The 23638-nt window shown below is 39.2% G+C and overlaps 1 protein-coding gene across 1 annotated transcript in view; it reads right to left on the bottom strand.

Moving 5' to 3' along the window:
- LOC134754577 (tyrosine-protein kinase Abl) overlaps positions 1-23638 on the bottom strand; it is a 93756-nt gene that overhangs the window by 2828 nt on the left and 67290 nt on the right. The window contains exons 11-17 of the mRNA XM_063690894.1: positions 22945-23095; positions 20377-20459; positions 6870-7009; positions 5304-6378; positions 4835-5007; positions 2655-2803; positions 887-991 (exon numbers count right to left, since the gene is read on the bottom strand). Coding sequence (XP_063546964.1) covers positions 887-991; positions 2655-2803; positions 4835-5007; positions 5304-6378; positions 6870-7009; positions 20377-20459; positions 22945-23095 — 1876 coding nt within the window. The remainder of the gene's footprint in view (positions 1-886; positions 992-2654; positions 2804-4834; positions 5008-5303; positions 6379-6869; positions 7010-20376; positions 20460-22944; positions 23096-23638) is intronic.

Raw genomic sequence — 23638 nt, 5'->3', positions numbered from 1 at the left:
TTTTTACCGTATTTATAACAATATTATTTACTTCGTACGTTTCCGGGACTTTAGTCCCGAAAAAAAATGTTATCGCAAGGCAGTCTCCACTTTATGACTTTGTTCTACCAAGTTTAGGTATTTATACTCTGCCTATTCCGATCACTGCTAATATATTAATAATTATAAAAAACAGATTTCATTTAAATAAAATAAAATAAAATAGGAAACATTAATTTATTACCCAATAAAGCATTTTGTTTCTAACTCATTAAGTATTTATTTTATGTAACTAATGTAAGTGTTATTTCAGTAACTAATGTAAAAACTAACGTTTGTTACAATGGAACATTGATAGACTTTATCTGTCATTACGTATTTAAAAACATCCTGTGTGTTTAAATACGTCATTATGACGAAACCGGCATCAATTGTACGCTCCCTGCTCATCCATACTAATATTATAAATGCGAAAGTCTGTCTGTCTGTCTGTGTGTTACCTCTTCACGCTTAAACCGCTAAACCGATTTAGTTGAAATTTGGTATACAGATAGTTTGAGTCCCGGGGAAGGACATAGGATACTTTTTATCCCAGAACTCACCCCTCAAGGGGGTGAAAAGGGGGGTGGAAATTTGTATGGGGAATCAATAACCGCTGAACCGATTTGATGAAACTTGGTATGGGGATAGTTTGAGCTGTGGGAAAGGATATAGAATAACTTTTATCCCCGAAATCATCCCTTAAGAGTGTAAAGAATGGGGTGGAAATGTATAGTGTGGACCAAATTGGGGGTGAAAAAGGGTGGATTAAAAAGCAGATTTGTTTAAGAATTAAGGTACCCAAATTACTAATTCCACGCAGACGAAGTCGCGGGCAAAAGCTAGTAATTATATATCGCTTATTTACCTAGTAACGATATCGTGCAGCTCTCGGAGGGCTTTCTCAACACCCTCTGCGAGATGATGTGCGGGAGGCGCGGGCGACGCTAGGGCCCGCGCCTCACTCTCCAGTCTGAAAACGTAGAAAATATTGCAACATAAGATAATGCGTAGATACATAGATATAATAATTTATTTCTAATTGAAAATTAAACGATATTAAACAATGTCACAACCCAGGTCATTTATACGTCATTATGACGTCCGTGACATCATTATGACGTATAAATGACGTCACTGACGTATGCAAGATGAAGTAGCATGACAAATACGAATGTTTCCGAGAAAATACGATGGAAAACAATTATGCACTACACCTGTACCTATGTTAAAATTTTATTGTTTTTTTTTATATAAGGAAGGGCCTTCACATAAGTAAACTAAAGGATACGGTCTTATCTGTTTAATAGCAAAAAATTGGGGTAATAGTTTTTTTTTTCGAACGTACAAAAAGGGAAAATATTTTTTAACCTTTTCGACGCCGTGTCAAACATAAAAGCAGTCATCCAGATGCCACGTCACCGAAGTGTCAAAACTGAAATTGAACTTTATGCACATGCACGTAGGTCTATGTTGCTCTGTGGTCTATGACCGATTAATCGGTCTTCGGTGTTGAACCTACGGTGGGTGTATATCGGTCATTGGCGTCCAAAAGGTTAAAGAAATTCTACGATTTTGTGTGTGTCTCACCTGGCGACAGTCGCACCCGCAGCTGCGGCCCCAAGGCACAGAATAATTAATAGTAACATCATACAGAACGGCCACGCACCGCCCCGCCCCGACTCGAATTAGCTCTCCCCGCGACAGCAGATTGACGGCCGTTTGCCGACTGCTCACAGTACTTTAAGCAACTCACACTATGACGCATGACGCGTGTACAGACGTGCCGTTCACACATAGAAACGCAAGTGATTTTTGATGTATAGCGTGTCCGCCCTGTGCTTAAGGGGCCGTAGTCGATTTTGGAGCAAAAATTTAAAATTGATAGATTTAGTCGTTGAAATTATACACGTTTTGTTACGTAATATCTAAATAACAAGTATTGGTTTCTATTAGCACGTCGTCTCATCTTGCCTCTTAATAATGAGGTCGCGAGCGTGCGTCACCGGTAATATATGAAAAGAAGGGGTAGTTTTTAAAAATTCATCAAAAATTTATGGTGGTAAATTATACAAATTGATGTATAAGAATAGTTTCAGCAAATGTTGTAGATTGTTTAAGTATCAAAATTATGTTGAAATTAAGTCGATTTTCAGAGAAATTGTCACTTGTTTTGAAGTAATTTCTGGATAAAAATTGATTTCGTCTAACTTTCATTTACACTACTTCAAAGTCATAATAATAAAAATGTAGTCTGATAAACGTCAAGTACAGTATATGTGTAATACAAAATTACCATGTTTAGCCGTCCAAACTTTACGAAATTTACAAATAAGAGCGACAAAATCAGTGCTTTACACGCGTTTACCTAAACGTCCATCAGAAAAGCCAACATTACTAATTTAGTGAGTCTGTTTTCAAAAAATTGATCTGATAAAAGGTAAGATAAGAAGACGTGCTAATAGAAACCAGTACTTGTTATTTAAATTAGGTAACAAAAGGTGTACAATTTCACCGACTAAATCTATCAATCTTACATTTTTGCGACTAAAATCGACACCGGCCTCTTAAGGCTCGCGAGCTCGGACGTGGTGAGGAAGCTCGTGCCGTCTCTGTCTACTGTACTGCTGTCTCACCTGGCGGCGGCGGCGCGCAGTTGCACTCGCAGCTGCGGCGGCGCTGCGACCGCGGCCGCGGTGCAGGCCGCCCCGAGGCTCGCAAGCCGCTCGGACGTTGTTAGGCGCCAGAGGGAACCGCGCCCGCCGCCCGTGCAGCCGCGGCGGACCTGGGGACATGAAAAAGTTTATGCGTGTTGCCATGGTGGCCACATGAATTACTTTTGAAAATAGTTTTTAGGGTTCCGTACCTCAGAAGGAAAAAACGGAACCCTTATAGGATCACTCGTGCGTCTGTCTGTCTTTCCGTCTGTCACAGCCTATTTTCTCCGAAACTACTGGACCAATTAAGTTGAAATTTGGTACACATATGTAATTTTATGACCCAAAGAGGGACACGTAACGTAAACAAATGAATTTAAAACAAGGGGGCCACTTCTGGGGGGTAAATGAGAAAATTAAAAAATAAAGTTTTTCAAACTATATCGTGTTACATATCAAATGAAAGAGCTCATTGTGAGAATCTTAAATATATTTTTTTATAATTTTAGGATAAACAGTTTAGAAGATATTCAAGAAAATAGGCAAAAAATTACTATTTCCCCCCCCCTTTATCTTCGAAACTATTAGGTCAAAAATTTTGAAAAAAATACACATAATAGATCTTTACCTATAGATCACAGGAAAACTTATAAGAAATGTGCAGTCAAGCGTGAGTCGGACTCAATTACTTAGTTTTTGATCCCACCCCTACGGGTTTTTTAAAGACATTTCACTCACGATTCACATAAAAAATACATTGTTTAAATTGTGTAATGTACGGAACCCTTGGAACGCGAGTCCGACTCGCACTTGGCCGGTTTTTTATTAATTTTTTTTCCTCGCGTTGTCCCGGTATTTTGCCACGGCTCATGGGAGCCTGCGGTCCGCTTGGCAACTAATTTCAAGAATTGGCGTAGGCACTAGTTTTTTTGAAAGCGACTGCCATCTAACCTTCCAACCCAGAGGTAAAACTAGGCCTTGTTGGGGTTACCCCGGTTTCCTCACGATGTTCTCCTTCACCAAAAAGCGACTGGTAAATATCAAATAATATTTCGTACATAAGTTCCGAAAAACTCATTGGTACGAGCCGGGGCTTGAACCCGCGACCTCCGGATTGCAAGTCGAACACTCTTACCGCTAGGCCACCAGCGCTCCAAAATTACCTTTGAAAATAGTTTTATGGTATATAAAAATAGCTTTGCTTAATGTTTGGATCTTATTGGGGTTGACAGACTAGTGACAAACATTGGGAGCATTTAACCGAAACTGTCGCGTACATGACAACTATAGGTAACTGCCGAGTGTACTACATGAAGTACATAATAACTTCTTTGTGTAGTACATTCGGTGTGGGCAATACGCAGTACTCACATCATTAGTGCAGCTCTCCAGGGACGACCGAAGCCTGGCGAGCGCGTCCTCCTCCGCCTCCTCGCTGCTGATGGGGGTGGCGCCCCCCTTTAGGGGGCGGCACTTTACCGAGAGCTTGCTGGGACGGCTGGCTTCTCGTCCGTTCTGTAGTCGATGGGGGAGAACCTCCCCCTTTGTGGGCGGTACCCAGTACTCACATCATTAGTGCAGCTCTCCAAGGACGACCGAAGCCTGGCGAGCGCGTCCTCCTCCGCCTCCTCGCTGCTGATGGGGGTGGCGCCCCCCTTTAGGGGGCGGCACTTTACCGAGAGCTTGCTGGGACGGCTGGCTTCTCGTCCGTTCTGTAGTCGATGGGGGAGAACCTCCCCCTTTGTGGGCGGTACCCAGTACTCACATCATTAGTGCAGCTCTCCAAGGACGACCGAAGCCTGGCGAGCGCGTCCTCCTCCGCCTCCTCGCTGCTGATGGGGGTGGCGCCCCCCTTTAGGGGGCGGCACTTTACCGAGAGCTTGCTGGGACGGCTGGCTTCTCGTCCGTTCTGTAGTCGATGGGGGAGAACCTCCCCCTTTGTGGGCGGTACCCAGTACTCACATCATTAGTGCAGCTCTCCAAGGACGACCGAAGCCTGGCGAGCGCGTCCTCCTCCGCCTCCTCGATGCTGATGGGGATGGCGCCCCCCTTTAGGGGGCGGCACTTTACCGCCGGCTTGCTGGGACGGCTGGCTTCTCGTCCGTTCTGTAGTCGATGGGGGAGAACCTCCCCCTTTGTGGGCGGTACCCAGTACTCACATCATTAGTGCAGCTCTCCAAGGACGACCGAAGCCTGGCGAGCGCGTCCTCCTCCGCCTCCTCGCTGCTGATGGGGGTGGCGTATATCCCCCCCTTTAAGGGGCGGCACTTTACCGCCGGTTTGCTGGGGACGGCTGGCTTCTCGTCCCTTTTGCACACGCTACCGCTCCTGCCTGGTGACGTCAATTGTGTATTTAGCAAATCCCCTTGGTCTCGGAGAAAGACAGACTCGACTCGTGGACTCGGAGTAGTCTTTTTCCGAGACCACGGGGACAATGCCGTCCTCGAAACGTCGGAGGAAATTTTAAAACTTTAGTAATTATATGTATTTAATGTAAGTCCCGTTGTGGTAATTAATAAAGTGGCAATATCTACAACAAGAAGGCACGTAACTTTCATTAAAGATTAACACATTTTATTTACTTATTATAAGGTCAGAAGCATAATAGAAAGAAGCACTTAACCTTACCTATATGGCTGGTGCGTTCTTCAGGAGAAGTCTCCTCACTGTCATCTCCTCTCAACTTCAACTTTGGACTCAATCTCTCATCCGATTCCTTATTCTCCCACAATTTCTTCAAGCTACTAATGCTCCCTGTGCTCCTTCTTTTATCCTCTTCCTCTGTCTCTAAAGACCCTGAGTCTGATTTGCGCTCATCACTCTTTTTAGAATCCTGGTCGGGAGAATTTTTCGTTCCATTCGTTGCTGGCGTTGAACTATCGACCTTCCGTAAGCGCGATTTAAAGTCTATAATAGATCGCGATTCCTCCTCTTTGGCGGCGACTTTCTTGTCAACCTTTTTGAGTTGCGATTTGAAGTCCGTCGGCTTCTCATCAGTCTTCTGAATGTTGTTGTATGAGGTTTTCCTTAAGCCCGCTTTGAGGTCTATGGGGGATACCGTCTCTTTGGGTTGCTCTTTTTTATCAGATTTCTTTAACGCTTCCATGTTTAAGCTTTCAGAAAGCTCTGAGACCAGTCTAGTCACTGGATCTCCGAAGGAAGTTTGCATGACTAAATCGTTAGGAGGTGGTGAGTCTTTAAGTTTGTGTTTCTTTTTATCAGCTCTTTCTTTGATTTCAGCTACTAGTTTGAGCTCAAGCATTTCCTTCATGGTTTGCTTGTGGCTTTTTTCTTCTTCTTGGTCGTCTTCAGCGTCAGGTGGCGGGGGTGGTGGGAGTTGTGTTTCTTCTGGGGGTGGAGGGAGATCTGGTGGGGGTGGGGGGAATTCTAGTTCTGCTAGACGGGGGCGGGGTTTCGCGGGACTGTTGAAGGAACGTAAAGGGGCTCTGTTTGAGCGTGGGGATGCAGGGGCAGGGGCGGTGACTCCTCCGGATGAGTTGGAGCGGATCATGTGCGGTTGGGCTCGGGTGCGAGGGGACAAGGATCGGGCCTCCTCGGGTTCTCGGGTGACGGACGCGGCGCCTCCTGATTGTCGTAGGGACTCGAGGTAGGCGCCGATGCGAGCGCCCTTGGGCAGGGTCCCGTAGCGGTTGATGGCCCGCTTCACGTTCTGGACCTCTAGGGCTGCTACTTGGACGCCCTGCTGTAAGTTCAATGCGTTTTATTACTGTTTGTAAAAGTACTTGTTATCAGATCCTAAACTAACATACATGGGTAATTTTCATAACTGACTTTCACAACAAACTTTTGTAGTAAGTAATACCCATAAATGTAGCCTAATTCGCAGAGTAGTAAGAACCTCCAAATTCTTGCAGTTTTGAATTTGGAAATTTCATTTATTACATTATAGTTCAAAATTCGATATGATTTTGCCCTTTTAAAAGGACATCGGGACTTCGGAGGATATGTATGTATAACACAATAGCAGTAGAAAAATACGAAGATCGCTTCAATATTGGATAGTGCGTAGAACCACTTATTTAACAATAACTTGTATAATGGAAACAAAAGCCCAACGTCCTATACAAATCCCATTTATCTTAGGCATAAACTTACTGAGCAATGCTAAGCCTCATCGCTCTCGATCATGTGATCTTAGTAAACGACCCCATGTCCTACACACGGCACACTCACCTTCTGCTCTGGCTGGTTGTGCCGGCGCTTGGCCCGGTGCCTGTGTTCACCCCCCGCTGCCGCGCCTCCGCTCTCATCCGTGTCGGGGGTCGCTTCCGCGAGCGACCCCTCGGAGGACGCCTCCCGAGCCCGCGCCCCCCCTGAACACAATATATGGCGTTTACTGAAATTATGTCCTACAAGAAGTACATACGGTTTTTTTTTAAGTTCACGCCTATTTGTTTTAGGGTAGTGGAATCTATATTCTAAGTTCAATTTTAATTTTAAAAAATACAGATAAAGTATCAAATTATTTTACATTTAAGCAGCGAAGTAACTACGTAAGTAATATTTTAAATATTTTATACGTAGTTACTGGCTGGCTGTCTAAATAAAGAATGCCACAGACTATCGCACGAGCCGAAGGCAAGTCCGTCAAACTTATAATCTATGACTTCCTTTATAAAATGTTAAACGTCTTTTCTAAATCGGTATATATTTACGACATATGCAATTTAGTTGTTAAGGAATTATTTAACAGTAGTTAGTTAGTTGTAGTTTTAAAAGGTCCTAAAACGTTTAATATTGTAACTCCTCCATAGCCCTGGATCAGTTGATTTATTTTTGTTCAATGTAAAGGACTTTGAAAGTTTTACAATCACCCAATACATATTTACACACATTACATGTTGTTTTCACAACACTATTTAGGAATTCGATTAAAACAAATCACTTAAGCTACGTAAAAACATCACACGATTAAAACAAAAACCGAAAAATGGGCTAAACTGCAAAATTAATAAGCATTTTAGTATCGCTAATTAGGTATATGTTTTTATATTTCCGACATTAAACAACATTTCGATTTGCCAATTTACATCGCACTCATCCTGCTTTTGTACCAATAGGGATGGCCGGTCGTTGGCGCCAGCATAGATTTACCTGTCAATCCCTAGAATAGGGATGTTGACATGAATCGCGAATATATAAAATTTTATGTTTTTACCATAGCAAGGAATATTAGAATGCTGAAAATCATATTTTGTAAGCATACATATGCGTAATAAATTAATTAAAAATAATTCAAAGTATTTAAAATAATGCCCAGCATCACGTGACTGGAAACGCAAATCGGAGCGCGTGACGTCACGGCGTGAAAAACACACACAGACAAGTGGTCAAACCTGGTGGTCCTCTGGCACTGACAGTCGTTTGTTTATCACATCGTTACGTCATCCAGATCACGTGACAGCTTGGAGCGTTTTTGCGCGATATTTAAATACTAAACTAATTATCGTCGATTTTTTTATTAAAAATTAATAAAAAAAATAATTTTTTTTTGCAATAATTACGTGTCTATCTATAAAATGAAAACAGTTCTAAAAAATAGTCGACATTACTATTGTTGCAAATCTTTGTTTTTTTTGGAATTTTATAGCATGAATGCCACGCCTTTTAAGCCAAATCTCATAAAACAAAATGAGAGACGGTGGAAACCTATGCTGGCGCCATATCGGAGCGGCCGAGGCGCTCACAAATATCTGAACACGCATCTATTGTCATGGCGTTAGAGTGCGTGTTCAGATATTTGTGAGCATCTCGGCCGCTCCGATATATCTGATGGCGACTGTATGACGATAACAGGATGGTTGGACAATCGATCTTCAATTTTTTTTTACTGGAATATAAAAACAAGGTTTAGTTTTCTATGACTATTTAAGGATAACATATGTAAAGTGAAGCTAAATAGAAAATGCATGGTTAAAGCATAGCCACCTAAGGCCCAGGCATAATATAGAGAAAAATCTAAAACCTGTCAGTGAAATTTATATCTCGAGCGTAGGAAATAGAGTTGGTTTTGCTTTGTTTGAAAATTGAACGAAACACAACAAAGGTAACAACTCTGTTTCAATAGGGGATATTACTGCGATGCTCTGCCACCAGAGTGCAGCACTAGCCTTTTAAGTAAACCATAGAGTAACTTATACATACTGTACCTTTAACAGGTTTTTGACAAGTTTTCAGAGATAATAAAATATGACATTTATGCATCAATGCGTTTTGTTTACAGAGGACCTTCCGGGAAACGCGAATCCGAAATTTCGCTATCGCTCGAATATGCACGAGTGACAGAGATGTTAGATAATAAAAATTTCGATTTTCCTGTTTCGAGATAGACCCTCAGATTGTGGTAGTGGCGCCCCCTACGCAGAGTTTCGCGTAATATTCCCTATTGAAGATGATTTGAAATTCATCGAACTTCATTAGTCCTATAGGAAGGACCGTGAACTTTAGGTGTCCTATGTTTATTCTTTAAAAGTGTTGTTACGGAGAAATAAAGGTAAATTGCTATGTTTACTTTTTTTTTGTTTCTATTAAACTCCATGTTATACAAGGGCCTGACACTCTGATAGAGAAAGATAGTCTTATTGCGATTCCTATAAGAGGAAAGAGAAAATAGTGCCATGCTTTGTCCTTATCACCGACCGGGTTTTTTTTCATGGTCGGGTTATGGCAGCATAGGTAGGCGATGGCGAAATACCGAAAATTATAAGAGTGAAAGAGAAAAAGGATTATGATGCCATACATTAACCTGTCAATACATGAATATGTCTTTCTCTTACCCCTGGTCGCTCGGTTTCATGTCTATAATTACTATTCTATGTCTATGATGTTATACAATTTTTGTGTGAGTACGGCCGTCTAACAGAGCGAGAGGAAAATGGGGTAAAACAAAAAATTACAAATTTAATTTATGGCAGTTTTTTACCACTTGTTATCCCAATACAAATAAAAAATAAATACCTAAGCGTGTCAACACTATGTTACTGACACGGAAGTTTGACCACACAACAACTCCTTAATAATTTTTATTAACATTTATAAATAAATAAATAAATATTATAGGACATTCTTACACAGATTGACTAAGTCCCACGCTTGTGTTATGGGTACTCCGACAACGATATATATAATATATAAATACTTAAACACATAGAAAACACCCATCACTCAGAAACAAATATCTGTGCTCATCACACAAATAAATGCCCTTACCGGGACTCGAACCCAGGACCATCGGCTTCACAGGCAGGGTCACTACCCACTAGGCCAGACCGGTCGTCTTATACACTACCATTTATAACAGCATAAATACATTCACAAAAGTTTAATAATTGTGCCATTTTCAACCAAAAGGGTACTTATTGTCGCTTGTCAGTAAGGCGCTATTTCCATATAGCTTCAATTAGAAATCAACCTTATCGACAAGCGACAATGTGGTACCTTTTGATTGAAAACGTCACAAGTATTAAAAAGATTATTTAAATGCATAAACAGGCAGCATTCCCAATGCATTGTATCAGAAAACTGTTGGTAGTTATTTTAGGAGTGCGAACATTCCTTTTACCCAAACAATATTTAATAATACAAGAAAATATACTCACCGCAACACCTGGCGACTGAGGTCATAATACTACCTCCTTTACCCTTGTCAAGACTATCCAAGAGTGAAAGAGATGGCATTATAACCTATGTCGCCAAGTTGGTATCGCGGCTACTATAGTAACTTTGGCACAAGAAGTAATTTTAATAATTTTATCTACACACATATCATAAACCCTCTATGATGCCTTCAAAATCCGTAAATAATGGCCAACATTAAGATAAACTGTTGTGCTACAGCAAATTTTTTATCTGTGAAAATGTTATTATTGCTAAATAATAACATCGATTTCGATAACATTATTTTATTCAAATTTCGAACATCTCTAAAAACAAAGAAATTTGATTTGACCTCTATTCTAATATCAGTCGAGATGACGTTTTATTCGAAATGAAATGTCAATTGCATACAAATTTAACAAATCTCGCTTAATTGTTAGTTGGTATCGAAAGATATGGCAATCGACCCCCACTTTAGTATGTCTCTGAATTTAAAAAAAACTACGGATGCGTGACATGCGTGAAAAAGTTTTCTTTGCCGCCATTTGACGTGCAGTTTATCTTTTAATTAGTTTGTAAGTAAAAAATAATTTGTTTTGTTGTTTTTAAAGTAACTCTAGGAAAAGTTTTGTGTAAAATGTGCGATAAAGATATTTCGGAGACGCCACCTCATATCCGCGAATTCCGCCAGAGAGCAACTATGCCCCAATGTCGGCTGTAATATGAGGTTAGTGAATATATCATAGAAAGTTTATAATATGTGTGTAGATAAAGCAGTGTATGTAACTGTACATAATTAGGCATTAAAACACTCGTGTGATTCTATTATGAAACTCACTACGTTCGTTTCATAAACCCACACTCGAGTTTTAATGCCTTTCATTATGTAGCAGTCACATAAACTACTATTGATTAACTTGATGCACCGTTTTGACGTTAATTTAGCTTTCTGAGACGTGGCACACTACTATAGTTTATGATTATAAAACACGCATACTCGCTTGTCACAAAAGTTAATGCACTACCAATTTAGTGTTATCTAAAATTATAACTGTTTTTCTTTATATATATGTTGGCCAACATAGTCTATAAAGAAAAACAGTTCTATTCTACTGCACAAAACCTTCGGAATACTCATTACTCATAATAGTCATAATACTACAGTGTGGAAAGAATGAATGGGCCCTGGAGGAAAAGTAACTCAAAACCTTAAGTTAGCTCAATTTGAACTATAAAACTCCCGTGAGACTCAAACATATTGGATTATTTTAAACTGGGTCACTCACATCCGACATTTGACAAACGCAATACGGAGGGTAGAGCCATCCTCGCAACGGTGACGTCGCCGGCACGTCTGTCGTGAGCGGCCGGGCGAGTCGGGCTTTGGCCCTCGACCAGTGAAGACGTGTCGTGTCTCCGTGAAGACGGTCCTCGTAAATTGGACCGAAACATGTCGAGCTATTCGACTTAATAATACGTGAGTGACCCGTTTTTAAATAATAATATAGCTCAATTTGCTTAAAGGAAACATTCTTTTATTTTTGAAAATAAACATTTTGCTTGTCTAAAAATATTCTTGAATACTAAATATTCGATTTTATGGATATTTTGTACGACAGACGAGTGTAAGGCCTGATGTTTCTAGGAGAAATGTTATCATTAATATTAACTGTATCGAATAGTAGTTTTTTTCCTCAGTCACCCGTTAACCACGAAAGCTGTAAAGGGTTCGAAACGTCGGGATGTATTATAAATTCAATATACGCGATATAATCCGTTTTCATAGTTTTATTTCTCATGTATGGAATTCGTAATGTTTTTGAAAGAAGAGATATTTCAAGACTTGTGTCATATGTAGTAAAAATATGATATTATAGAATTAATGGCGGAAATTCTTCATCACAAGGAATCTTCGTAATTTTGTTTTGCAACAAACGAGTATACATAATGAATTCGTTTCAATCCGTACACCACTTAAATGGCACTGTAACATTATTCTAATAAGGGCTTCATATATATAGTTACGTATAGATATATATATTCTACGCGATACCGCGTATACTTACAAATGTGACCCTATCGCTATACACCTGAGGGCGGGCAAACAAACAAACATACTATTTAACAAGTAATACATACAAATACACCCGATTGCGAAAATCAGAAACCGGAAAAAAAAATCAAAGGCAGAATACATGTCTATACGTGTTTTAGTTATATCAAAGATAGATATCTCCGTAATAGATGGATACAGTCTAAGGAAAAAACGTGCCTCGAAAATCAAGAAAATTTGATTCTCGATCAGATGTCGCTACTACCTTTGGCCTACTCTCGTATAGAGGGCGTTGACGGTTTCGTTTGTTATTTAACAATTTTAACGCATATCAGTGAAAGAACATGGGTCAAAATAAAAATAATTAATGCAAATAAAAAAAATCATTTATCCATATTTAAATACATTTTATCGTATTTTTATAAATCTTCATTTTAAGTTTTAAAGTGTGTCGATAGATGGCAGTGAATTTACTGTGGTTACAAAATTTACTATGACAGTACCGCTCAATAATATTATATCCTCTTTGGTTATATTGTATTCTTATTTGTCAGTTTTTTTTTTAGGGTTCCGTACCCAAAGGGTAAAAACGGGACCCTATTACTAAGACTCCGCTGTCCGTCTGTCTGTCTGTCTGTCACCAGGCTGTATCTCATGAACCGTGATATTCATGAACAGTTGAAATTTTCACAGATGATGTATTTCTGTTGCCGCTATAACAACAAATACTAAAAACAGAATAATATAAATATTTAAATGGGGCTCCCATACAACAAACGTGATTTTTTGCTGTTTTTTTTCGTAATGGTACGGTACGGAAACCTTCGTGCGCAAGTCCGACTCGCACTTGGCCGGTTTTTGTTTTCATTCTGTACAAATAAATTTTCCTATTACGTACATTACTTGCGTATTTTCACCGTATATCGTAAAAATTTTCCTCTGATTTATTAACACGTATGGCAATTTAGAAACTCAATAGAAAATTACATATAGCCGGTCAAACAAGTTTGTCTGTAAAAAAAGGCGCGTAATTCAAATTTTCAATGGGACGATAACCGTTCGCGGCTACATTTTTTAAATTTACCGCTCTTTTCCACTGACGGAAATTGCTAGACAGAGTATACATACTTTATTGAATATTACGACATTTAAATATTTATTTATCAAAAATGTCATCATCATTAATTTAAGAGCCTAGCTCTTGTCGGTGGAGCAATTTCCATGTATCTCTTTCCTGAGCCTTTCGTTTGACCGCCTGATACGTCACGACGTTTATCTTTTCCTTTAGTTGGTCCATGTATGTTCTTCTTGGTCTCCCTCTCTTCCGCCTTCCTTCTACTTTCCCTTCCACAATATTTTTTATGAATTCGTCGTGTCGTAACAGGTGCCCAACCATCTTCCCTCTTCTGTTCTCAATGATTTGCAACAGGGACCTCCTCTCCTGCACAAGGTTAAGAACTTCCTCGCTAGATTTTCTCTCGGTCCAACTAATCTTCTCCATCCGCCGCCAGCACCACATTTCAAAGGCTTCAAGTCTTTCTCTGTCCCTCTGTGTCATTGTCCACGTTTCACACCCGTATAACGCTATGCTCCAGATGACACTTCGATAAGCCTTTTCCTGATTTGGCGATCAAAAATGTAGTTATTAAAAAAACAAATGACCAACAACAAGAAAACGACGCTAGTACATGTTAAAGGTAGACGAGTTGGGTAGGGCTGCACCGTCATTGAAACGAAAATAATGTTGGATGGATTTGAATTTCTTCCGTGTCCCACGGACACACGCTGGTGGCTCGGATTAATACATACTTTTTTTGGCCCCAATTGTGACTTCGTAAACTACACACAACAACTGAAAGCGAAAGCAAATGTCGTGTCTTACAGGGACCTAAAGAAACTGGCGCATACTCCACCGACTAGAGCCATGCTCTTAAATTATGATGATGATGTGACTTCGTATTTATTTCATCCAAAATGAGGAGAGATTCAAACTATAAAAATTTAAAGTATAACGAGCAAAATAAAAAGATTGTCCATTAATGTTTTAGTCTAGAAGTGGAAAAAAATTATTGGAATTTTATTTAAATGTTTTCGATCTGTGTTTGAAAAAAGTTCTCTACAATTGTGTCTGTTGTGTGGACAAAATCGTTTATCTTTTTTTGCATATTTTCTTTTCTGATGTAGCGACAGTACCTGAGCGTATAACTGTGATTTTTGAGCATATAATTGAGCGTATAACTGTGCTTTTTGAGCATATAGCTGAGCGTATAACTGTGCTTCTTGAGCATATAACTGAGCGTATAAATGTGAATTTTAAAAGTTACTAAGTTTACTATAAGCCAATTTAAGAGAGAGACGCAGAGGGTCTGTCTGTAATAGCTACCATACACTTTTGTTTTTTTAAACCACGTTATATGTAAAAAAAAAACTCGATTATGTTAATAATTTATCAAACAAACCTTTTCGCAGTCGGGTAATAATGGATGCATATAATATCATTATCAATACTTACATTAATTGTATTATAAATAACATGTCCGTATTGTGAAGTGCAAAGGGGCCCACTGACTATCAATCCGCCGAACGATATCGGCCTGTCAGTTGTTCGGAACTGATTTTTGTTCTAAGTGGCAGGCCGATATCGTCCGGCGGACTAAAACCTTCATTTGCTTCCGAAAATCCATTTTAGCACATCACAATGTCGGTCTGTCCGTCACATTTGATATATAGACATTTGAAAAATATAAAATAATATAAAAAGAACAAGCATCGTAGCATTCGTTATCAAGCCGAATACGACGCAAACCGTCCCATAAACAAGTATTTCATATAATATATACATTTAATTTAAGTGTCCGGCAAGCTCGGTTCTCCATACAAACGTAGTTACGCTCTCATTTTAAAACTCCGTGTTGGATTGTAACGAAACTTTGCACATACAATGACATGAGGTATATCTAGGTCTGTAATTAGTTTATGTAACTTCAGATAGCGTAGTAAAAAAAATACAGCAAATTTAAGTTTTTTTATACAAAACTTGTTGTGCTCTATTTCGTTTGTTTTATATACTAGAGCTATATAAACTGATTACAGACCTAGATATACCTCATGTCATTGTATGTGCAAAGTTTCGTTACAATGCAACACGGAGTTTTAAAATGAGAACGAAACTCCGTGTGTACGGGAAGGTAAAATTCGGCCGAGCTTGCCGGGGACTAAACTTTTATAAAAAAAAATTGCGCATTTATTGTTATCATTTACTTCTATCTATTCTTATATATATTACCTTATTATTGGATCTTAATTCATATTTTTGCAATGCCATCTTTATTTTAGCCGAGTAAAGATTCAATTGCACAAAACATTGAGTTATAATAGCCTATTACATTATTATTCAACATTTTTAAATAATATATGCAAGAATTCTACAAGCATTTTATCCGATAGCAGGCGTGGCTCACTTCGCGATTTCGTCGCGTCGCTTCAAGTACACGCGGCCCACTCCAGTTTTGGTGTCTAGCCATAGTAGTTGCCGCGCACCGCTACGGAACGGGCACCTGTTCGCGCTTGCGCCACCTAGTGGCCATATTTGTTGTAATAGACGCGTTTTATTAGAGAGTGAATTATTATATGAAATTATTTATTTTGTGGCGAAAGTCAATTTATAGGCACAAGTAGACAAGACAGTAAAATGTTATGAAAAATGAACACCACTTTTTAATTAAAAACATCCAATAAATGCACAATATTATATAATAATATACATCGTCAAATGTTCACTCCTAATACGCAAGCAAATTAAGAAAATATAATATTGTGAAATAAATATTTATGGGACACGTAAACAAAAAATCTAAAGTAACATATACACAGAAGCCAATCGCGGAAGCGGAGAATAATTTTGACAAAACAAAATGGAAGTAAGAAACGAACGATTCACATTAAAATTAAACCGTCACATAATCGCTTTAACATATTTAAGACTTGAAATGAACGCAGTCAAAAATGCACTCGAGAGGAATTTAAACGAGTAGCTTTGTATTTGAGTTAATGTAAAAGCGACCCGTTTTCACTGCTCTCGAGTGTAGATACCATCGCCCACATTGTTAATTGTCCATAGGTGGACCTTATTATATAAGGCATAAGGTGAAATAAGGTCCACCGGTGGACAGTTAAAAGGGTTGCTTATGGATAGTATAGAAAGGATGCCAATCTCTTATGGCAGAATTGTTGCAAAAGTGACCGCTTTCAGCTTTAAATAATAGTTCCTAATCTCTCCGGTGGCGCTAGTTAGGCTCTGGGACATGAGTATAACATGAACCAACAAATAACCCGACCAAATTACGTAGGTTGTTTTTGGTAGTATTTCGGTGTATGGTGGCGCCGCCTAATTACTGTTTTTTGATGGACACTTTTCATACATAGAGATTTGGCTCCTTTATATAGTCTCCATGGGTTGCTGTTTGCAAGCATTCATTGTCAATAAATAAGACATTATACAGTCATATATCGCCGCTATACTTACTCAACCTCGTATCTGCAACACTCATTTGATGACAAAAACACCCGTATTCCGAATGAAAGAAAAGCGACATTTCCATCAAATGATTGTTGCAGATATGAGGTTGAGTAAGTATAGCGACGATATGAGCTGGTTTAAAATCCTTTAAATTATGAATATTCTAATCAAATAAAAGTAAAGGATTTTTTTAACATCGCTTGAACTGTATGCCGAAAATATGTTTCGAAAGCACATTTCAATGATAAATTGATAATGATAATATATAATATCGAATTAGACAAAATGGTAATTCAAAGCTAACTTACATTTATGTTCTAATAGGGAGTATTACTGCAATATTCTGCCACAAGAGTGCAGCTCTAGCGCATATTCTTAACCATAGAGTAAGTTGCACTTACTACGCCCAGGGGCCCACTGACTATCAGTCCGCCGGACGATATCAGCCTGTCAGTTGTTCGGAACTGTTAAATTTTTGTTCTAACTGACAGGCCGATATCGTCCGGCGGACTGATAATCAGTGGGCCCCTTAAAAAGTTTTGTGACAAGTTTTCACAGATAATTTGTTGCGAATAAATATGACATTGATGCATCCAGGTGGTTTGTCTACAGGGACATACCGCGAAACGCAAAAATTTAAATTTCGTTATCTACTTCTCTATCGTTCGAATATGCAAGAAGAGAGGCAGATAACGAAATTTAGATTTTCGTATTTCGCAGTAGACCCTCTGAATGTGCCAGCGGCTCCATCTATGCAGAGTTTTGCGTAATATACCCTATTTGTTTATTAATAGTATTTTCGAAGATTAGTAATCATTTGAAATGTGCTTGATGGTAAAGCTTGACCAAGAATATATGATCACGCGCCATGTTGCGGAATTTCACTGGAACTAATTTTTTCACACTATACTGAACTGTCACCCTATACATGAGAATAACAGCGCCCTCTTGACAATGATCATATATTACTGGTCAAGCTTTTAATAATATTACGAGTGATCGGAATGGATGTGCTATGTTATAATGATTATGATTTCTATATAATATTTGGCTTTTGTGGATATTGTGGTTGTATACGGATTGAAATCGGCTGCTTCTTAAAAATATTTCGAGAACATCCCGAAATGTTTGCATATCTGTAGATGTATGTTATTTTTAAGATAAAATTAATTTGCTTGCAAAATCATTCTAAACATATAAACGTAATTATACACGATCGCGAGGAAACCGATCAAGAATTTAACAGTGTATTCCTGATCATATTTAAAGAAAAAAATGTCCTATAAACCTTTCTGGAATTCGCCTAGTTTCAGAGTTTATAAATTAAAAAACAAAACATCTTTATACAAGCTTTTTATCATCTTGCAATGTACCTATGTATGTACGGGTCAAATTTTGCAAGTTAAATTTGACCCACTTTCCTATTTCCAATGAAGCTGAAAATTTGCATACATATGTAAGTCGGGTGACAATGCAATATTATGGTGCCATCGAGCTGATCTGATGATGGAGACAGGAGGTGGCCATAGAAACTCTGTGATAAAACAACGCAACCTAATTGTGTTCGGGGTTTTTAGAATTGTCTCGATGAGTATTAGTTGCCTGTGAAAAGAAAAGTACAGTCAGCGATAAAAACTTGTACCAAAAATGAAAATTTATGCCAAAAACTTATTATTGTTACTTAGTGAAAAACGCCTCTATGATGGCGATGTTGCCACTATGCGATGTAGTCTAAATATCCTTGTTGCGAACGCAACCTCTTATTTGTAATGCAGTAGCTAAACGCAGCCGTCGGGCTCGCTTACTATGCGTAGGCTTATTTAAATGCACCAATAGGAGCGCTCCACATAACCTGTATCGCGGCCAATTAGAGGCACCTAAATTTAGACTACCATTTTAACATTCAAAATTAGCTAAATCACTTTCGCATCAGCCTCCATACTATTACCACCACTTCTACACCTTTAACCGTTTCCGTCAACTGTACCTTGTAAAGCAACCAGCACCTATATGCTTACACGTTTACATCAAATCGAAGTCTTTTTATTTGTCGTCGAGACCTGCACGGCGGCTACAATCCTTATTGATAAATGTCAAAAAGTGACAAGTAACACTTTCCAAAAAATAGGTTTTACAAAAAAAAAATAAGTAAAAATTAATTTTGTTGACAGTTTTACCAATAATAACTGTTTATGATTTAAAAAAACAAAAAGATTTTTTTTTGGCGAAATTGACCATTTTTTCCTTCTTTTGGCATCAGGAATGCATGGTTAAAATCTTTCAGGTTCCTCATGATCACAGTATATTATATACATTCAGCAGGTATAGCTTGACCACAACCGCTGTGCCGCTCATAAGGTATGCGCGGGGAGGCGGGGTGCGGGCAGGGAAGATCACGGACACACAAGAGTCTGTCGTCGTGTCGACCCCCCCGTCTCGCCGCTCGCATACCTAAGGAGCGGCACAGCGGTTGTGGTCAAGCTATAGTGCATATAAAATCTATACTAGCATCATTAATTTTGCACGCCCATTACGACCACCACTTACTATTAAAGCACACCATCTCGCCGGTTGCTTGCACCCAGCACTTTTATGTAAAAAAAATAGTTTTTTGTCCAAACGGAGCTGCGATACACTACGGCGTATTAAAATGTCGAGCATATTAGTATTAATTAAGTATTTTTTGCAAAAAATTGCAGACAATAAGGTACCAATATGCGTCACCAGTGAATTTCTTATATAGTAACTTTCCTATCTTGTTACCACTCATGTTCAAACATTTTCAAATTATCATCTAAAATTTCTGTTTATTTTTGAATAATTAATAACTGGTATTACCTTGTGTGTGGTTAAAAAATAAGTGCATTCCCGTTGCCAGGGAGGTTTTGGGATTATACTGAGCATCTTTTACTATCGGACCAACAACGAAATCGCGAAAAAAGAAATGTAACCTCCCATAGAAAATGTACCAGCCAATATGTAATGTATGAAACAGCCAAATTTTTCGCGATTTCGGGGTTGATCCGCGGGATTGCACTTTAGTTTTTAGCGTGTATAGGTACAATCGCCATCAGATATATCGGAGCGGCCAAGGTGCTCAAAAAAATCTGAACACGCACTAAACGCCTTGACAATAGAGGCGTGTTCAGATATTTGTGAGCACCTCGGCCGCTCCGATATATCTGATGGCGACTGTACACTTAAAAACTTGGTAACAAAATAGGAAAAAAAAACTGTCAACAACCTTATTTCAAAATACTAAAAAACGTATCTAAATCGAAAATAAATTTGAGTACGTCTAAACTAACTTTGCACTGACTCGAATAGAACAAAGTTGGGGAGTGTCATTAAGAATGACTATTAATGATGACATGGCCACACTTTGTCATTGCATATTGTAATGCAGAGATAGTTTAGTGCGACTTTACACAGTTTACTCGATATTTCAACACGCCGTCTGTGCAACTCGTTGCGTAAACGCAGCGTGATCGCAGCGTACGCTTTGTACGTACCGTTGAGCGACGCCAACCCGTCGTCCTGCTGCTCCTCCGTGTTGTACTGCGACTCGCGAAACGAGCTGCATGACGAAAGTAAACTGAAAACACAAAAAAAAGTTTCAAGCTTTTATTAAAATTATAACAGGAACATTTCTTAATATATACATGTCATGTGATCACCGTAGCAGGAAATATTAGAATGCTAAAAATCATATTTTGAAAATGTAAAGCCTGACCAGGAATATATGATCACGCGCCATGTTGCGGAATTTCATTATAACAAATTTTTTCATACTATACTGAACTGTCACCCTATACATGAGAATCATGGAGAATGTATAAAGGAGCCAAATCTCTATGTATGAAAAGTGTCCATCAAAAAACAGTAATTAGGCGGCGCCACCATACACCGAAATACTACCAAAAACAACCTACGTAATTTGGTCGGGTTATTTGTTGCCTTATATCATAGAGTAACTTATACTAAAGCGGTACTGTCATAGTAAATTTTGTAACCCCAGTAAATTCACTGCCATCTGTCGACACACTTTAAAACTAAAAATAAATATTTATAAAAATACGATAAAATGTATTTAAATATGGATAAATGATTTTTTTATTTGCATTAATTATTTTTATATGATTTTGACCCATGTTCTTTCACTGGTATGCGTTAAAATTATAAATAACAAACGAAACAGTCAACGCCCTCTATACGAGTGTAGGCCAAAACTAGTGGCGCCATCTGATCGAGAATCAAATTTTCGTGATTTTCGAGGCACGTTTTTTCCTTAGACTGTATCCATCTATTACGGAGTTATATCTATCTTTGCTTATATGGTTCATATTATACTCATGTCCCAGAGCCTAACTAGCGCCACCGGAGAGATTAGGAACTATTATTTAAAGCTTAACGCGGTCACTTTTACAACAATTCTGCCATAAGAGATTGCGATCCTTTCTATACCATCCATAATGAGAATGAACAGCGCCCTCTTGACAATGATCATATATTACTGGTCAGGCTTTAAATTATTGTTTATTTATCACGCCGTGACGTCATCAAGATCACGTAACAGCCTGAAGCGTTAAGGCGCTAAATTTAAAAACTAAACGAATTAAACTCGATTTTTGAATTCAAATTAATGAATTAATTTTTTAAATATATTTTTTGGGAATAATTACGTGTCTATCTATAAAATTAACTAAAAAATTTACAACATCCCTATTGTTTGGGTCAAATCAGGCAAGCTGAATTAGTCCGCAACGTAGGCTTCGTCAGGTCCTCTTAAGTAGTGTTGTTGCTTCGGACAAGTCGACTATAAACTTTTCATTTCTCATGCTCTGAACGAGGGTCATTGTTGTTTTAAAAGGTGTGCAGAAAATGATATGTTTCTCTCCCCCACCTGCCCAAGAATTCTTCAATGGCATCCGTGGAGCCCCACATGGGGCGTCGCCCCCTCGAGGTTCCTTCTTTTTTATCCGTTAGGGATAACAGTTACCTGGTCCTCTTCGGTGGAGTTGGTGCTTGTTTTCCCCGCCGGTTGGTAGGCCGCCATAGGCTGTTACTGAACCGGTGAGCTCCATCTTAGGCCCTGTCTTCACTTTCCATCAGGTGTGACTAGGGCCAATCGCCGATCAGTTTATAAAAAAAAAAAAAAAAAACGCGCCGCGTCGCCGCCAGCCTTTTTAGGGTTCCGTACCCAAAGGGTAAAAACGGGAGCCTATTACTAAGACTCCGCCGTCCGTCCGTATGTCACCAGGCTGTATCTCATGAACCGTGACAGCTAGACAGTTGAAATTTTCACAGGTGATGTACAGTCCGTTAACTCTCAGAAGGACATTCGTTTTTCGGGTAAAATCGGACGTAATCGCGTAATAGAAAATGACAGTCTCTTACTGATTTAGTTGCAATCCAACACCCAAAGAGTGCAGTCGTCTTTTCAGCCTTAAACTATATAAGAGTAGTTAATACCACCATTCCAATAATATCTCAATTTTCCAATTGTATATTTTTACCATATGAATTGAAATATGTGACTGGTATTATCAACTCTATATAATTTCAAATTTGTTTTCGAATATCAAATTCTGATTCTATTTTATTTAGATTATGACAAAAAGTCAAATCGCAATATAGTCATCAACCGAATATTAAGCATAATGTCATTAAATTAGGGCTTATTTTACATTGAGACAATAGGTATCCGTACCTTTTTGCGGTAAGTTTAAAACTTTTTGTGAGTTAATAAGAAAGCGGAACAGCAGTATCACCTTCGCGTGTTATCGCCGATACCCGATGTATCTTTCTAAAATCCGAAGGTCATTCTGAGAGTTAACGGACTGTATTTCTGTTGCCGCTATAACAACAAATACTAAAAACAGAATAAAATAAATATTTAAGTGGGGCTCCCATACATCAAACGTGATTTTATTGCCGTTTTTTGCGTAATGGTACGGAACTTTTCGTGCGCGAGTTCGACTCGCACTTTGCCGGTTTTTTTAGGGACATCTGTGGAGTCCCAATGGGGTGTCGCCCCGTTACAGTGCCTTCACACTCTTGGTACCCTGTTGGTTAGTTACCTGGTCCTCTTAGGTGGAGTTGGTGCTTGTTTTCCCCGCCGGTTGGTAGGCCGCCGCATCTGGACGCGAGCCGCATCGCCTCCGCTCTTCTTTAGAGACATCTGTGGAGTCCCGGTGGAGGCTCCGCCCTCTTGCAGTTGCTTTTCTACCTCTGAAAAATAAAAATAGATAATGTTAACTTAAGTGGCAGTGGGCGGGGCACATTGCTCGCAGAACTGATGGCCGGTGGGGCCGGAAGGTTCTGGAGGGGCGTCCGCGTACCGGAAGACGAACTGCCGGTAGGCCTCCAACGAGGTGGAGCGACGACCTGGTGAAGGTCGCGGGAATTCGGTGGATGCGAGCGGCACAGGATCGGTCGGAGTGGCGAGCCTTGGGGGAGGCCTATGTCCAGCAGTGGACGTCTATCGGCTGACATGATGATGATGATGATGATGATGATAACTTGATACATACTAGTTGTGAAAAAATGAAACCGAAAAATGGTAAAAACAAAAAATGAAAATAAGTTATTTTTCGCTTGCCAGTGTTTTCTCTCATTTACTCACACTCGTAGTGAAAAGCAGTGTATACACTCAGGCATAAATGTCCATTTTTATCCTCGACTATAATGGTCGCTCGCTGTGCTCGAACCAATAAATTGCCTCGGATGAAAATGGATCGCTTTATGCCCTTGTTGTACAATCTACTATTTGTG

Source organism: Cydia strobilella, chromosome Z, assembly GCF_947568885.1.
Source record: "Cydia strobilella chromosome Z, ilCydStro3.1, whole genome shotgun sequence".
Lineage (NCBI taxonomy): Eukaryota > Metazoa > Arthropoda > Insecta > Lepidoptera > Tortricidae > Cydia > Cydia strobilella.
The sequence above is the reverse complement of the archived record's forward strand: the minus strand, read 5'-3'. Positions and strand labels throughout refer to the sequence as shown.